At 39.8% G+C, this 17,067-nt stretch overlaps 1 protein-coding gene across 2 annotated transcripts in view; it reads left to right on the top strand.

The window, feature by feature from the left end:
• The window catches only part of zgc:153738 (uncharacterized protein LOC558115 homolog), a 289,186-nt gene that overhangs the window by 205,393 nt on the left and 66,726 nt on the right, over window positions 1–17,067 (top strand). For both annotated transcript variants that reach the window (XM_028803884.2, XM_051928820.1), the window contains exon 10: window positions 9,026–9,101. In XM_028803884.2, the coding sequence (XP_028659717.1) occupies window positions 9,026–9,101 (76 nt within the window). The remainder of the gene's footprint in view (window positions 1–9,025; window positions 9,102–17,067) is intronic.

Below are 17,067 nucleotides of genomic sequence, written 5' to 3'. Positions count from 1 at the left end.
CGTCGTCGCATAAAGACTTTGGGAGCCCCTCAATAAATTTTAATTGCTGAAATTTAGCCAATAGCTCGTCGTACATTTTCTGCCAGCAACTATAAAACCAAATTATATTTTGAAAAGGCTGAGACACAACGTGATTCGAATGTTCCAATAATTTTTTCACATAATAGGATTTACCGGAACAAGAGGGACCCGAGATAATTTTAGCGAAGGGGTGTTGAAGGTGTGTATCAAAATCTCTTTTAGTAGCCATAAGGTCTTGTGTTGTAATCTTTTAGGAGAACCCTCTTGTTATACACCACTCTGAATTTCTTCCTGAGTGGGCTGTTTTCTAAAGTGAAACTTTTTTTATTTCGACGGATCTGCTTACCGTGAACCAGTAACTCTTGAGGAGGGGCTTCATGAGACATCACAAAATTCTGAACTAGATTGGTTAGTTACTCGAGGTTTACAATTTTACCGGTTTTGTGATTGATGGTGATACCTTTTACCTTCATACATGTTTTGCCTCGTGCCGTTTTATAACCGTACGTCTTTGGACCGCCTGATGCAAATTCTGTAATATAATCACCAGGATTTAACTCACTAGTGAGCTCACCTAAATAGTCACCCAGAGGCGGATTGTACCGATCTCATTTTCTTTCTAACTATTTCATGATTGAGTAGAGCAGACGCCTTGTGAGCGCCACTAGCGCCCCCGCTAGGTGAACGAACAATCTGTATGACTAGCATCAGAGACTCATCCACTAACACACTCGTGTGACTCTGAAGAAGATTCTCTATCTGTTGAAGAAAATCGTCTACATTAATATTAGAGCCAGTCATCTGTATAAAAACGCTGATAGGTAAGGAATCAGCACGCAATTCTAACTGTACAACATCTTGCAGATTTAAAGTACCTGAAAAACTATCCAGAATTCTTTGCAGCATCTCATGAATACTGTTAAACACCTCCTCGTATGACTCTAGTTCATAGGCGTCGCCAAAATTTAAGGGGTGTCTTATTTCAGTATAATTAAAAGCAGGTCTGTCGATCTGCTGAAAAATGCCCCGACCGTCATCACTAGAGACAGCAGAGGGCCCGGCAATGCCTGTTACACATGAAGTAACAGGCATTTGGCGTGAAGGTTTAGATACCACAGAACCACTGGACATAACTGGCGCGACTGAAGGGGCAGCCACAAATGGCTGTGCAATAGGGGCTGAGGAAGCAGTGACTGAAGCAGAGGGCAAGACTGAAGCAGAGGGGGTAGAGGGGCATACTGAAGCAGAGGACCCAGAAGTGGTAGCTACAGGGTGCGAGACTGAAGCAGAGGGGGCAGAGGAGGATACTGAAGCAGAGACGTTAGCTAATGGTGCTGAAGCAGAGGACCTAGAAGGGATAGAAGCTGGGGACAAGACTGAAGAAGAGGTGTCAGCAACTGGGGCTGAAGCAGAGGGCCCAGAAGGGATAGAAACAGGGGGCAAGACTGTAGCAGAGGACCCAGAAGTGGTAGCTACAGGGTGCGAGACTGAAGCAGAGAGGGCAGAGGGGGATACTGAAGCAGATGGCTTGGCAACAGATGGCAGGACTGAAACAGAAGGCAAGACTGAAGCAGAGGGCAAGACTGAAGCAGAGGGGGTAGAGGGGCATACTGAAGCCAGTGCAGGATTTACGTATAAGCTACACAAGCTATAGCTTAGGGCCCCCGCCTTCTTGGGGGCCCCCAAAACAAATTGTCCGAGTGAGCAATTGTCATATATACTTAAATATACTACAGCATTATTTGTCCCAATCAGGCCCGGCCTTAGAAATAGGCGAAGTAGGCGACCGCCTAGGGCCCCGGCGTCCGGGGGGCCCCGAATCGACTCCTTGGTCTAATTTTCACGCAATTCACAGAGCTTCCAGGGGGGCTCCACCCCCCTCAGGGGGCCCCTGGACCCCCCTTTCGCCTAGGGCCCCATAATACCTAAGACTGGGCCTGACTGAAGCAGAGGACCCAGAAGTGGTAGCTACAGGGTGCGAGACTGTAGCAGCGGGCCCAGAAGGGTTAGCTATAGCTGAAGTAACAGAGACAGAGGAGACTGGAGCAGAAGGTACAAAAGGTATAACTGAAACAGATGTAACCAAAGGAGTAGCTGAGACTGATGTAACCATACTGTGAGAGGGGGCAGCATTCTGGGTGGGTGGCCCAAAAGGCTGAGCATTTACAGAACCCACAGTGTTTGTTAAGCCATGACCTGTTTGAGCATTCACATTTTCCAACAAGTTATTTAATGTCTGCATTTCATCGGGGGTTTCTAAAAGGCAGTCAAGCTGGTCAAAGTCAATGGGAGTGGTAACAGGTGAAGAAACTCTCATGGTCACTATTATATTATTCATTTGGAACATGTTTTGATTTTGCCAATTAATATATTCCAATTCATTAAAATATTGGGGTGGTGGAGTAGGCAATTTTGGGGGCCGAATAAAATAACTAAGTTCATTCACCATGTCATGCAATAACCCAGCATTTTGAGAACCGCTCCCAGCGTCCAAGTCCTCACTTGCACGCCTTTTCCTGCTTTGACCATGGCCACTCACATTGCCTGACATTATTTGGGGAACAAGTTTTATAAAAGAGCATACAATAAAATAACCTTTTCACATAAATATGGAGAAAGGGATTAGTTTTGAAAATCCAACAGCACTCGTTCGATTTCAGCCTTCAGCTCAGCAGCCTTAGCCCCGGGGTGAATTCTTTCACATTCGCCGACTTTTTGGGTGAGAAGTCCAGGTGATGATACAAACGGCGGTGAATCACAGAGTATCTGAGTCAGTAATCCTGGAGAGGCGAGTTCTGAAAAAAAAACAAGCAAGACTAAGTTTTCTTTAAAAATAAACATTTGCGGCATACTCGCACAATTAGTTCAACTTACCGGGCTGCATGAAAGAGATGTTCAATAATAAACTGTCCAAGGGCCTTTGTGCCGATTCTAGAGGCTGACTGGAACATTCTCAAGAATAACCACTCTTTGGAGGCGTTGAGTATTCTGTTAAAAAGTACATATTTAACCCACAACACCTTATTTTCTTCCACACACCCGAACCCTCAGTTGAACGTAGTACTTACGGGTTTCTGGGGAAACTTTGTCTGAGGCAGGATTTTTAGTCTCAAAAAGACAATCTGTGGTAGCTATTAATTATACCAATTGCGTGCTCAACAGATGTAAAGAAGCATACACGTCTACAATTAAAATATAAAGGACTAAGTTTGTACGTACTTAGACAATTCCAATTAAAAGTAATCAGCCTGAACGTTCTTATAAGTTTGTGCATTTCCATTAAAAGTAATCAGCATGAAACGTACATAATCATTAAAAAAGTAATAAGTTTGTACATACTTAAAGACATTAAAAGTATTAAATCGGCGCGGTCTTATAAACAACATTTCAATTTAAAAGTACAGCCGAAAGAAGAACTGACTCACTTTTTGAGAAGCCAACCGGCCAAAAACTACAGCCTTCTGCAATAAGAAAAATACCACATTTATAAACTCTGAGCGTTACAACTAGGTACAGTTTTTTTCATTTAAAAATCAGAAAACTCGCTGGAACTATCTGATTTGAAAGCGGAATTATAAAAGAATATCATTTCAGCAGTCTGAAGAGAGAGACGATCGTTAACGGCACATATTTCGATATTCTACACTTACCAACAATCACAAAAGTATTTTTTTCCCTTGCCTGCCATTGCGGAAGAAAAAACGCCTACCTTATGGAAAGCTCTCCGAGTCACTTGGAATGCTGGAAAAGTTAATGTGGTGATAGACAGAGAAGCAGAACACTTTATGCGGCACCTCGGGCTCCGTACCGCCTTGGAAGGGCGGAGCGAAACACCCGGGACATTTGGGAGAAAGCTCATAGGTGCCGAGTTGTTGATGTTCCTCCTCTATGGGGCGGGGGGACCATTGTAGCGGGAAATAAGCCTCATTCAAACGCTCACCGCTATAAGTGTCACAGCTAAGCAATAGGTAAAAAGAGCCCCCGTTTTACTCAGAGATCGTTGTGCTAAATGCCACGTGTATTTTAAAGTTGATACACTGTAAATGTGAAACGAGGCTAAAATACAGTATCGGAAAGACCCGTTTCTTAGATAGCCATGTGTATTTTAAAGTTGATATACTGTAAATGTGAAACGAGGTCAATTTGACATTTACCTGATTAACGAGGCTAAAATACAGTATCAGAAAAACCGCGTTTGTACTTGGAATATAAACAACTTTTATCAAGTACCATAGACAGCGAGACCCTTTTTAATAACTTTTCTTGTGAGCTTTTAAAGATCATTGTGTATATAAGAGAGAGAGTCGTTACTGGAAAATATTTAATTTAATAACTTTGTTCTTACACCATAGGAATGTAACAAGTCTTTTTTTGACATTTATCGCTTTTTTAAAAAAAGTCTTTTGTGATTAAGGTCACAGAGCCAGTGCTGAAAAGCGTGATAAGAATTTTAGTAAAAATCAGAAGGAGTGTATATTTTCTTAATTGCTTTGATTCGGGTGAGAATAAGTATTTTACGTTAAAACTTTATGATATAAAAAATAGAACACGTTTAAATTAGATTAAGACTTTTCTTAATTGTTTAGGTTGATAACATGAAAACAGAAAGGCGCCGACTCCCTGTGGGGATATAATTGTTGCAACGTCTGTGAGTCTTATTGTGGAGGCATAAAACAGCAGGTAAGCATTTTAGGTTATTATCATGAAACCAGAAAGGCGCTGAATTCTAGGCGCCGCCTTGTTACGGCATGGTAATTAAATTAAAGTGTAACGAGACAAGTTCTGATTGATCATATTGTTAAAGCAGATTTGGTGTCTTCCTATGGGGAGATAATTGAAGCCATGTCTGTGAATCTTTTAGCTTAATTGTTTTGAATCGGTGAAATTTAAAAAGAGGCGCGCAGGCATGAGGAGTGAATATTTTTAGAAAGTTGAACATAGACGTGGCTATGTATTACCGGCAAGATAATTGAATATTTATTTTCTTACTATTAGTTTTGATTCTAGTGTTTATAAAATAAGCTTATAACTTAGAGCGGGGAGTCAATATCTTATATCGTTTTTTAGAAAGGGACGGCAAGATAATTGTATATTTATTTTCTTACTATTAGTTTTGATTCTAGTGTTTATAAAATGAGCTTATAACTTAGAGCAGGGAGTCAATATCTTATATCGTTTTTTAGAAAGGGACGGCTATCCGGCAAGATAATTGTATATTTATTTTCTTACTATTAGTTTTGATTCTAGTTTTGATTCTAGTGTTTATAAAATGAAACCACGTCCCGTGAGCTTATACAGTAACTTAGAGCGGGGGATTCAATAGCTTATGCCGGTAAGATAATTGTATATTTATTTTCTTACTATTAGTTTTGATTCTAGTGTTTATAAAATAAAGCCACGTGCCATGAGCTTATAACTTAGAGAAGGGAGGGAATATTTTATATCGTTTTTTAGAAAGGGACGGCTTTCCGGCAAGATAATTGTATATTTATTTTCTTACTATTAGTTTTGATTCTAGTGTTTATAAAATGAAACCACGTGCCGTGAGCTTATAACTTAGAGCAGGGGAGTCAATAGCTTATGCCGGCAAGATAATTGTATATTTATTTTCTTACTATTAGTTTTGATTCTAGTTTTGATTCTAGTGTTTATAAAATGAAGCGGGGGAGTCAATAGCTTATATCGTTTATTAGAAAGGGGCGGCTATGCCGGCAAGATAATTGTTTATTTCTTAATATTAGTTTTGAATCTAGTGTTTTTAAAATAAAGCCACGTGTCATGAGCTTATAACCTAGAGCGGAGAGTGAATATTTTATATCGTTTTTTAGAAAGGGACCGCTATGAACGGCTATGCCAGCAAGATAAGTGTTTATTTCTTAATATTAGTTTTGAATCATATTAACGTAAAATATATTTTTGATATTTTAATAGTTTCATATTTACATATTTTCATAAATTATATTTTCATATTTTCATAAATCATATGTTTATATTGTGGGGGTGGGGCTTAAAGTCATCCATCATATTTGGGGGTGGGGCTTAAAGCCATCAATCATCCGTGTGACAATAGCTGTCTGTATAACTACTAAGAGCATATGTCCACAGTAAATTATAAAATCAGAATTCCTGGGAGACAGAAACCAGTACAAATTTTGCATATTAATCTTTTAAAGGAGTGACACGACCATCAAAGTCCTGGTCACGGCTGCAGTGGTCCCCCAGACTGAGGTCGCTATTGGGGATGATTTAACTAACATCCAGAAAGTGTAATTGCGATCGGACCTCTTTTCGGCAACACTTGGCAGGACAACAATAGCAGAACACAAGATTGTTACTCCACTTGGTGTTACTATACAGTTGCCCCCGTATTGCCTACCAGAGGTAACAAAGAAAGTGATACATGAGAAATTTCAACAGACGCTCCAATTAGGAGTTATTTGGCCAAGCAAAGGTGAATGGTGAAGTCCAATTGTACTTGTCTCAAAGTCCAGTGATTTATTTCGTACATAGATGCCTATCTTGACGATGTGGTCATTTTCAGTAATGACTGGGAATCTCATTTCGTCTGCCTTCAGGCAGTGCTTGACGGCCAATCCTAAGAAGTGCAAGGTGGGTATGTCGGAAACCCATTATCTGGGATATTCCATAGGGAAGGGTTTGCTCAAACATCAATTGAACAAGGTGGGGGAGGTGCTTGCATAGCCCTGTCCTGAAACACAGAGGCAGGTTTGTGCCTTCCTTGGGTTTGTGGGGTATTACAGATAGTTCATTCCCAATTTTGCACGTTGTACATTTTGCACCCTCACTGACTTGACAAAAGGCAGAAAGAATCGTAGTATTGTCTGGACCGACACCTGTGAGAGAGCTTTTGCGGACCTAAAAGCCACTTTATCATCCATTCACGGTTTTGCGCAATCCAGACTTTTGAAGGAATTTATTCTGCAAACAGGTGCGGTGCTCTCACAATGTTTTGAGGGGGAAGAGCACCCCATCATGTTTCTTAGCAGAAAGCTGCTACCCAGGGAGCTTAATTATTCAACTATTGAAAAGGAGTGCTTAGTGATTAAGTGGGTGGTGGAGGCTCTCCGTTACTATCTCTGGGGACGAAAGTTTACCCTGGTGACTGACCACGCCCCGCTACAATGGCCATACAAACAGAAGGATATGAATGCCTGGCTCACTCGGTTTGTCTATTAGTTTGAAAGCTTTTGCTTTCGATGTTCACCATTGTCCCAGGGCTGTACACACCAATGCTGATGTTCTCTCCTGCCTAGCCGAGCCCGGCTTGAATGGTCGCTTTGTCCACACTGGTGTGGACACAGCTGAGGGGAGAGATGTAAGGTTTCTAAACTCTTTTGGGACTACCCCCAATGGGACAACACACCAAAGAGCTTCCCGAAGTGCAATCCCTGCATCTGTGGAAGACAGTCTATCAGTTGTCAGGGCAACCGCAAGCTCCCAGCGAAAGCAAATCCGAACCGACCGCATTCACGCTATTAGTGCCAGTCGTCGATGGGTGATGCAAGGAACAGTATTACTTGGCCACTAACCTGGCCACGACACTGCCCGATTGCTGTGACTGTATATGAGAGTGGTTAGATCCCGCTACAATAAATAACCGTGCTGTTCCTGTTTCAAGCTGAATAAAGCTGGTTTCGCTAAAGTACTGAGACTCAGCCTCGTGTTATGGGGTGCAAGACAGGGACTCACACGTTATAGTGTGTGTGTGTGTGTGTATATATATATATATATATATATATATATATACTGAATATATATATATATATATATATATGTGTGTATGTATGTATATATATGTGTGTATATGTATGTATGTGTATATATATATATATGTATAATATATATATATTGTATACATGTAATATGTATTGCATGCATAGATCTGATCACAACCTGATATTTGGATGGTTACCTACCAGGTAACGCTTGTGGTTGGGCGGCCAGTCAGCAGACGTCTGCCATGCCCTCTCAGTTGCGAGAAGCAGATTATGGATACAGTATGCTATATAGCACCTGCTAAATAATATAAAGAGTATACAAAACGTGTTTTACCCTAATTGGGGCTCATCAGGTGTACGCACTTGTGCTTACCTATGTGTGGATCGAACCTCAGACAACATGTGACCTGCAGGGGGGACACCAGCTCCTCAAACCCAACACAGACAGACTTGGACACAAGTTCAGGACACATGTTTTTATTCTTCTGTGGAAAATGTTTCCTAAATCGTATCCCACCTATGCACAGTACAAAATTACAACAATACTTTTTTTTCTTCTTCTACCTTTCTTTCTCTCTCTCTCTCTCTTTTCTTACATCTCCACTCTTCCTCCAGCAAGCTTCATCTTCTCCCTTTTGACTCTGGCTACCAGAATGAAGGCAGCGGGCCTCTTTTATGCTGCACCCAGGAGTACTTCCAGTGGCCTGTTAGCATGGTCCAGAAACATTTCCAGGTGAGGCAGAAGCCTGATAAAGTAGGGCTCTGCAGTTCCTGCAGCACCCCTTAGCGGCACCCATGGAACCCAACAGGGCTTTGCCGAACTCCAATTCCCATGGAGCCCCGTGGGATTCTGAGGTACTGCTGCAACCCAGGGCAGCTGGCATTCAGCGCTCTGGGGAGATAATGCCTTGTGCGTGCGGTCTCCCCTGGTTCATCCTCGCCACCCTGTGACTAATCTATACCGTGATTGTGAAAAATAACTCTTGCTTGAAAAAGTATCAGCTTTATCCTTTAAATATGTTAGACAAATTTAATAAGATCTCTGGAGAACATTCTCTTCCCACTGAATGCTCTTGTACACCAGACTGAACTAGATTAATTTTGCAGATTGTCTCAAAATAGTTCAGGTACATAGTGGTGACTGCTACAAGAAAACTTAAAAGATCTCTTTGAACATAATTACAAATGTATTTTGGAAAACATTAAACAATAAATTGGTAGATGGTTTTCCATTCTATTAATTTTTATAATTTGCTGTCTTTTAGGAAGAAGAGCCTGGTTTGAAATTGCTTCCCTCATGTTTCCTGCCACAGATAATAGATGGACACAATGTTTATAAAAGTAAGATCAAGTCTTTTTTAACTTGTACTTAACAAACAAACAACAAATGATAATAGTTATGGACTCAGAAAACTAATTGGCATATTTATTTGAAACAGAATTGACTACTGCAATGCTTTGTTGGTCCGTGTACTTTTTTTTTTTTTTTTTTTTGTTCTTTATTTCGCCTTATACAACTTCTTGTATTAGGAATTTGTTAGTTTTCGCATACCCCTTGGGGTCAGAGCGCAGGGTCAGCCATTGTACAGCGTCCCTGGAGCAATTACAGGTTAAGGGCCTTGCTCAAGGGCCCAGCAGAGTAAGATCTCTTTTGGCAGTGACGGGGATTCGAACCGGCAACCTTCGGGATACCAGCGCCGATCCTTAGCCTCAGAGCCACCACTTTGGTATTTGAAATTTCATTTTAGAAGCAAATTTGTGAAACAGCTAACATTTGGTGATTTCATTTACTAACACTAAGTCTGGCAATTTTTATAGTGCTAGCATTTTGAATAGTTGCTCATTGACTTTTACCGGCTACTATACAGTAAACGTTTCGAGTATTAACAGTGCACACAAATGTAACACATGTTAGGAGAGCAACGTGATTTACAGAAAGTTTTCTTAACATGTTTTACACTTGTCAATGAGCAACCATTCACACATTTACACACATTCAAAATGCTAGCACTATAAAAATTGCCAGACTTAGTGTTAGTAAATGAAATCACCAAATGTTAGCTGTTTCACAGTAAGTAATAACAATAATGTTCATAAAAGAACTGCCACATCAATGAAGCAAAGTTTGCAAAGCTTGTATTTTTACCTGAAAGATGCGACTCAGTTTTTCTGCAGTCATGTCCTTGTCCCGGAGTGTCACTCTTTTACTGTTCCGAAAAACAATGTAATGGTCCATCCTCTGCTGATGCCATGCAGTGTAACTTCAAGGCCGTTGGTTGATGTGTTGTGAGGAGGACTGTTCGAACGTGTCGTCAAAAATCGTGCAGAAGAAGAAGTATCTCCGGTTTCAGACAACGAAAATGCGTCAATTTTGGGGTTTTTTTGAGCTATAACACTTTTATTATTTGAATCACAAATAAATCGAGAAAAGTATGTGTAATTTTAAGTTTATGACTGCTATTTGTTACCACAGAATTAAAAAATACCTTATTTTCCATCATTTTATTCTGTGATCAAAAATCAAAATCTGAATATTCCTTTCATTTTCGTTTTTCCGTTTTTGCTTCTAAAATGAAATTTCAAATACCAAAAAGTACACGGACCCTCTCTCCATCCATCCACCCATTATCTAATACTTTTAATCCAATTTAAGGTAGTGTGGCTGGAACCATTCCTGGCAGCATCAGATGCAGGGCAGGACCCAACAATTGCGTAGGGCCTAGTCTGTTAAAGAGCATATGCACACCACACTAAGGATCATTTTAGAATCATTAGCTAATATTACTCGGGATTTAAAATGCTGCTACAAGTTCCATGCCTGGTCAGACATCAATCCTTATATTTAAGATTAGTTTTGTAATTGCAAATTTAAAATCCACTTCTTCTTCACTTTTCTCATTGTAATCACCTAGTTTGAAAGCCAATTTTTTTTTTTTTTTTAAATAATGACATTATGAATTTGTTGACGGGGACTTGTTTAAAAGTGTTCAGGTCAATCTAGTTATATTACAAAATATAACTACTGTAACTATAATGTAATATAACTACTGACAAGTTTAATCTAAATCTGTGCTTGCATCTTTAATATATCCCAATCTGCAGAGGTATTGTTTTAGCTTCTGAACAGAATCTTCACTGTAGAATGTAACATTTTTACTACCTTTTTCCCCTCGAGGCTGTGTTGTTGTAGGTTAAGGGTCTTGCTCAATGGCCCACCGAAGTAGAGTCACTTCTGGCATTTACAGGATTCGAACCAGCAACCTTCCAATTGCTGGCACAGATCTCTAGCCTCAGAGCCACCACTCTGCCCAATCACACAGTAGGCTGCAGCCAAATTAAAATGACAGAAGTGGAAAAATGTCCACAACACAGTTCGAAATAAATAAAACTAAAGACTCTATCAAACATTAAATGTTACATATCCTCCTCTGTCCACATCCAGAACACATTCCCAAGAGCAACAGTTTCAAAGAATGAATATAAAGTGCTTACAAGCTTCGATAATGATCAGTACAACACTATTATAATACATACTGCAATTTCCAACTCCTTGGCCACCCCTAAAGAAACCCAAAGAGAAAAATACAATACTTTGAATGCAAAATGACACATTGCTTATACTATCCAGTAAGATTAGTTGAAAGAAGCCCACTGGTAAAATCAGAAGATTACTTTGAAAGTCTGTTTTTTTTTTTTCTTGAGCCTATTTATAATGAGACAGATGGTCTAAGCAGATAGCAGGATAGAGTAAAGTGAAGTACTGTATATGTAATGGAGAAATCAACATCTTGTGTTGGCATCTTTCTCTGAATGCACAGAATTCTTCTTGTCCAGGATGCAAGGAGTAGACCTAGGTTACATTAAGTGTTAGTTAATCCATCCTAAATACCATTGTTTTCTCAAACATGAAAATAAAAAACATTAAAATTGATTTAAAAAAAATTGTTTCCATGACTGCTACTACCTCTGTCAGTAAGCCGATGGAAAACACTGAAATCTGATCAACCCGCATAATTGTCCTTTTATTGTTAAGTGATAAAAAGGCTTTGTGTTTTACTAAAATGCAAAACATTGCTTACTTACTGTTGCTCATAAGTTCTTGCTTTTCTTGGATAAATGAACTTCATATTGCTCTTAGATGCTGCATTGTTTTTTCAGGCTGCCCTACGCCTTAACCACATCACATCAAAACCAGCAAATATAAGGTCAACTAACATTGATTGCTGCGCAAGTGCAAGATTATACTGTACAGTGATCCCTCGCTATATCGCGCTTCGCCTTTTGCGGCTTCACTCTATCGCGGATTTTATATGTAAGCATATTTAAATATATATTGCGGATTTTTTGCTGGTTCGCGGATTTCTGAGGACAATGGGTCTTTTAATTTCTGGTACATGCTTCCTCAGTTGGTTTGCCCAGTTGATTTCATACAAGGGACGCTATTGGCAGATGGCTGAGAAGCTACCCAACTTACTTTTCTCTTTCTCTCTGTTGCGCTTTCTCTGATCCTGACGTAGGGGGTGTGAGCAGGGGGGCTGTTCGCACACCTAGACGATACAGACGCTCGTCTAAAAATGCTGAAAGATTATCTTCACGTTGCTATCTTCTGTGCAGCTGCTTAGTGAAGCGACATGCTGCACGGTGCTTCGCATACTTAAAAGCTCGAAGGGCACGTATTGATTTTTGCATGTTTGTTTTTCTCTGTCTGTCTCTCTCTCTCTCTCTCTCTCCCTACTCCTGACGGAGGGGGTGTGAGCTGCCGCCTTCAATAGCTTTGTGCCGGCGGTGCTTTGCATACTTAAAAGCCAAACAGCCCTATTGATTTGTTTGTTTTCTCTGTCTTTATGACAGTCTCTGCTCCTGACGCACACTCCTTTGAAGAGGAAGATATGTTTGCATTCTTTTAATTGTGAGACAGAACTGTCATCTCTGTCTTGTCATGGAGCACAGTTTAAACTTTTGAAAAAGAGACAAATGTTTGTTTGCAGTGTTTGAATAACGTTCCTGTCTCTCTACAACCTCCTGTGTTTCTGCGCAAATCTGTGACCCAAGCATGACAATATAAAAATAACCATATAAACATATGGTTTCTACTTCGCGGATTTTCTTATTTCGCGGGTGGCTCTGGAACGCAACCCCCGCGATGGAGGAGGGATTACTGTATATAAAAAAAAGGAAAAAACAGAAAAAAACTATAACTGACTTAACATAAATATTACTAATAAGTAATCTAACAGACAAAAATGTCCAGTTGTGTGTGTGTATTAGGTGTGTGTATATATATATATATATATATATATATATTGCATAGTTTACTGTCAAATAAAGCAAAGAGTACGCGACACGTGTTTTGCCCTCATTTGGGCTCATCAGGCGTACACACTCTACTGCTCCTCTCTCGGGGAATCGAACCTCGGACGTCAGAGACGAAGTCCCTTTACGCTGTGCCACGGCGTGTGGTTCGTTTATTTGACAGCCTGTAGGTCTGGGGTAATTACATTCATTGCATTCATAGTCTGAGTCTCGACGACCTGAATTGTGTGGGTGGTTACCTACCAGGTAACGCTTGTGGTTGGTCTGCCATTCGGCAAACATCTGCCACGGTGCCCTCTTTCAGTTGCGAGAAGCAGATCATGGAATGTTGCATAGTTTACTGTCAAATAAAGTAAAAAGTATGCGACACGTGTTTCGCCCTCATTTGGGCTCATCAGGCATACACACTCTACTGCTCCTCTCTCGGGGAATCAAACCTCAGATGTCAGCGTCAGAGACGAAGTCCCTTTACGCTGCGCCACTAAAAAGAAGAATATCAGCGCATGCCAAGTGGAGGCAATGAAAATCGTACTATTTGTTGGTTTAAGCAGTTGTATAAACAACAAAAAGGAAGTTGATCGAAAGTTCAAGTTCTGAAAGTCACACAGTGCCAGGAATAAAAAAGAAGTTGTCAGATATCAAACTCGCCATGAAAAGGCAAGTCGCAGCCCATCATCTGTGCGTCATATGGAAGCTTTTTAAATTAAGTTAAAAATGTATCTGTATAATATAATATATATATATATATATATATATATATATATATATAATATATATATACTAGCAAAATACCCGCGCTTCGCAGCGGAGAAGTAGTGTGTTAAAGAGGTTATGAAAAAAAAAGGAAACATTTTAAAAATAACGTAACATGATTGTCAATGTAATTGTGTTGTCATTGTTATGAGTGTTGCTGTGTTTTATATATATAAAATACACACACACACATATAAACATATATATACATATACATATACACATATATATACATATCTACATATATATATATATATATATACATATACACATCCACATATCAACATATATATATACACACATATATACACACACACACGGTTTATGGGTGATGATTGTTTTACTCTTTTTATGTTTATTTTATTTTATTGTAGAATCAAGTCCTATCTGCGCACAGCAGGGCAGCCGTGGGCGGATGCGTATGGTGTATTCACTCCATGTTATCGTGCATTGCGCTGTCAGTGGTATTTTGATAAAAGAATTTGAACAACATATAAGAAGCGTATAAATTATTAAACAGTAAAACATTAACATTTAAGAAGTAAAGTTACATTAAGTACTACTGCAGTGCCTTCGGGTATACCTCATTTTTTGTTTGCCCATTACATGCTTAAATGTATACATTTTTTGGTGCACCTACCCGAGAACACACGACATATAACAGAGCGTGGGAGAAGCATGGATTTTAAACACGCGTTGAGTTCATCTGCTGGTCTCCCTCGTGGAATAACTGGTAATGTTTGACTAAAATGTACAGCGAGTAAAACGACATTACCTCCTATTTTTTTTTTTACGATCTCTGAGATCTTGCTTTTTTCGGTTCAAGGCTTCATAAGCTCTTTTATGTTGTATGGTGTACTTATCCCAAACCATCATCTTTGAATGTTGCAAGACTTTCGCCTTGTATGTAGATCGGGGTAATTACATTCATTGCATTCCTAGTCTGAATCACAATGTGATTGTATGGGTGGTTACCTGGCACTGTAGGGTTGCCACCCGTCCTTTAAAATACGGAATCGTGCCGCGTTTGAGAATGAAATTGCGCGTCCCGTTTTGAATCAATACTGGACGGGATTTATCCCGTATTTTTTTTATCATTTTTTTTTTAAAGCAGCGTCTCATGCAAATCATCCCACACGCATTTTATGAAGATGCCTCCTTTCCTAGTTTTGATTGGGTAATACTTGATGTCATCGTTAGTTTGATTGGTGTTTTTAACTGTCCAGTGAGGAGGGCGTGTCTTTTAAGTACAGTCTGCAAAGTGTTGGCACTGAGATGTGGCGTCAGCGCCATAGTTGAAGCCCCTAACGTTGCGGTCAGCAAGTCGGCTAACATCCGCCATGTGCCGTCTTTCAGTTGCGAGAAGCAGATCATAGAATGGTTGAAACTGTTGCCCCTAACGTTGCGCCACAGCGTGTGGTTCGTTTATACCTCGTGTCTTCTCATTAAACTTTTATCTCGCGAATATGTTATTGCAATCCGCAGCGGGAGCGTTTCTATAAAGTTAATTTAAACTTACGTTTTACACCGTGCTTTGTTTCCCTTATGAACATGCTTGTATGCTTAACTCGCTCCGTTCTCAATTGTTTAATAAATTTTTTGCTGTTCGCTGTTTGCGGCTGTTCCTCCATTTCCCCCTACTTCGTTGTTTTATCTCGCGAATATGTTATTGCAATCCTTAACGGGAGCGTTTCAATAAAGTGATTGAAAATAGTTTTGCATTTACCTTTTTAGTAAAAGGCGAGCTTTTAAGCCTGAGAAATCACCGCGTAAATGCACACGTTTAATTGGACATGTGTTAATATGTATGGTTACACAGTATTAAAAGACAGTGAACAACGTCAGTTACCTTTGTTCCCGCGTTTGATAAAAGGTGAGCTTTTAAGCCTCAGAAATCACCCCGTAAATGCACACGTTTAATTGCACATGTGTTAATATGTATGCTTACACAGTATTAAAAGACAGTCAAAAATTAACGTCATTTACCTTCGTTCCCGCGTGTGACTCGTGCTGTAAATCTCTTCCTTGTTTTTAGTTCACGTGATTACGTAGGAGGAGTGATGACGCGATACGTGACTCCGCCTCCTCCATTACAGTGTATGGACAAAAAATATGTTCCAGTTATGACCATTACGCTTTGAATTTCGAAATGAAACCTGCCTAACTTTTGTAAGTAAGCTGTAAGGAATGAGCCTGCCAAATTTCAGCCTTCCACCTACACGGGAAGTTGGAGAATTAGTGATGAGTCAGTCAGTGAGTGAGTGAGTCAGTCAGTCAGTGAGGACTTTGCCTTTTATTATTATAGATATATATATATACTTTACTGCATTTCATCTTAAAAATTATATCAAGAGCTCCAAGAGGATAGCGCCTGGAAATCTAAATTGACTTAGAAGCCAGTCGTCATCATTTGTAAATATGCGCTGTCTTGTGTTGAATTGAATTTCTTTATTGTTATTGTATGGTACAATGAAATTCAATATGCAGATCCTCCATAAACTTATCTATACTAATAAAAGGCAAAGCCCTCACTGACTGACTGACTGACTGACTGACTGACTCATCACTAATTCTCCAACTTCCCGTGTAGGTAGAAGTCTGAAATTTGGCAGGCTCATTCCTTACAGCTTACTTACAAAAGTTAGGCAGGTTTTATTTCGAAATTCTACGCGTAATGGTCATAACTGGAACCTGTTTGACTGACTCACTCATCACTAATTCTCCAACTTCCCGTGTAGGTAGAAGTCTGAAATTTGGCAGGCTCATTCCTTACAGCTTACTTACAAAAGTTAGGCAGGTTTTATTTCGAAATTCTACGCGTAATGGTCATAACTGGAACCTGTTTGACTGACTCACTCATCACTAATTCTCCAACTTCCCGTGTAGGTAGAAGGCTGAAATTTGGCAGGCTCATTCCTTACAGCTTACTTACAAAAGTTAGGCAGGTTTCATTTCGAAATTCTACGTGTAATGGTCATAACTGGAACCTGTTTTTTGTCCATATACTCTAATGGAGGAGGCGGGAACGAAGGTAAATGACGTTAATTGTTGACTGTCTTTTAATACTGTGTACTTGTTGAGTGTCTTTTAATACTGTGTAAGCATACATATTAACACATGTGCAATTAAACGTGTGCATTTACGGGGTGATTTCTCAGGCTTAAAAGCTCGCCTTTTATTAAAAAGGTAAATGCAAACTCTTTTCATTCTGAAGGGCACAAACCACGTTAGATTTCAGCCG

This window comes from Erpetoichthys calabaricus, chromosome 6, assembly GCF_900747795.2.
Source record: "Erpetoichthys calabaricus chromosome 6, fErpCal1.3, whole genome shotgun sequence".
Classification (NCBI taxonomy): Eukaryota; Metazoa; Chordata; class Cladistia; order Polypteriformes; family Polypteridae; genus Erpetoichthys; species Erpetoichthys calabaricus.
This window is presented reverse-complemented; position numbering and strand designations above follow the sequence as displayed.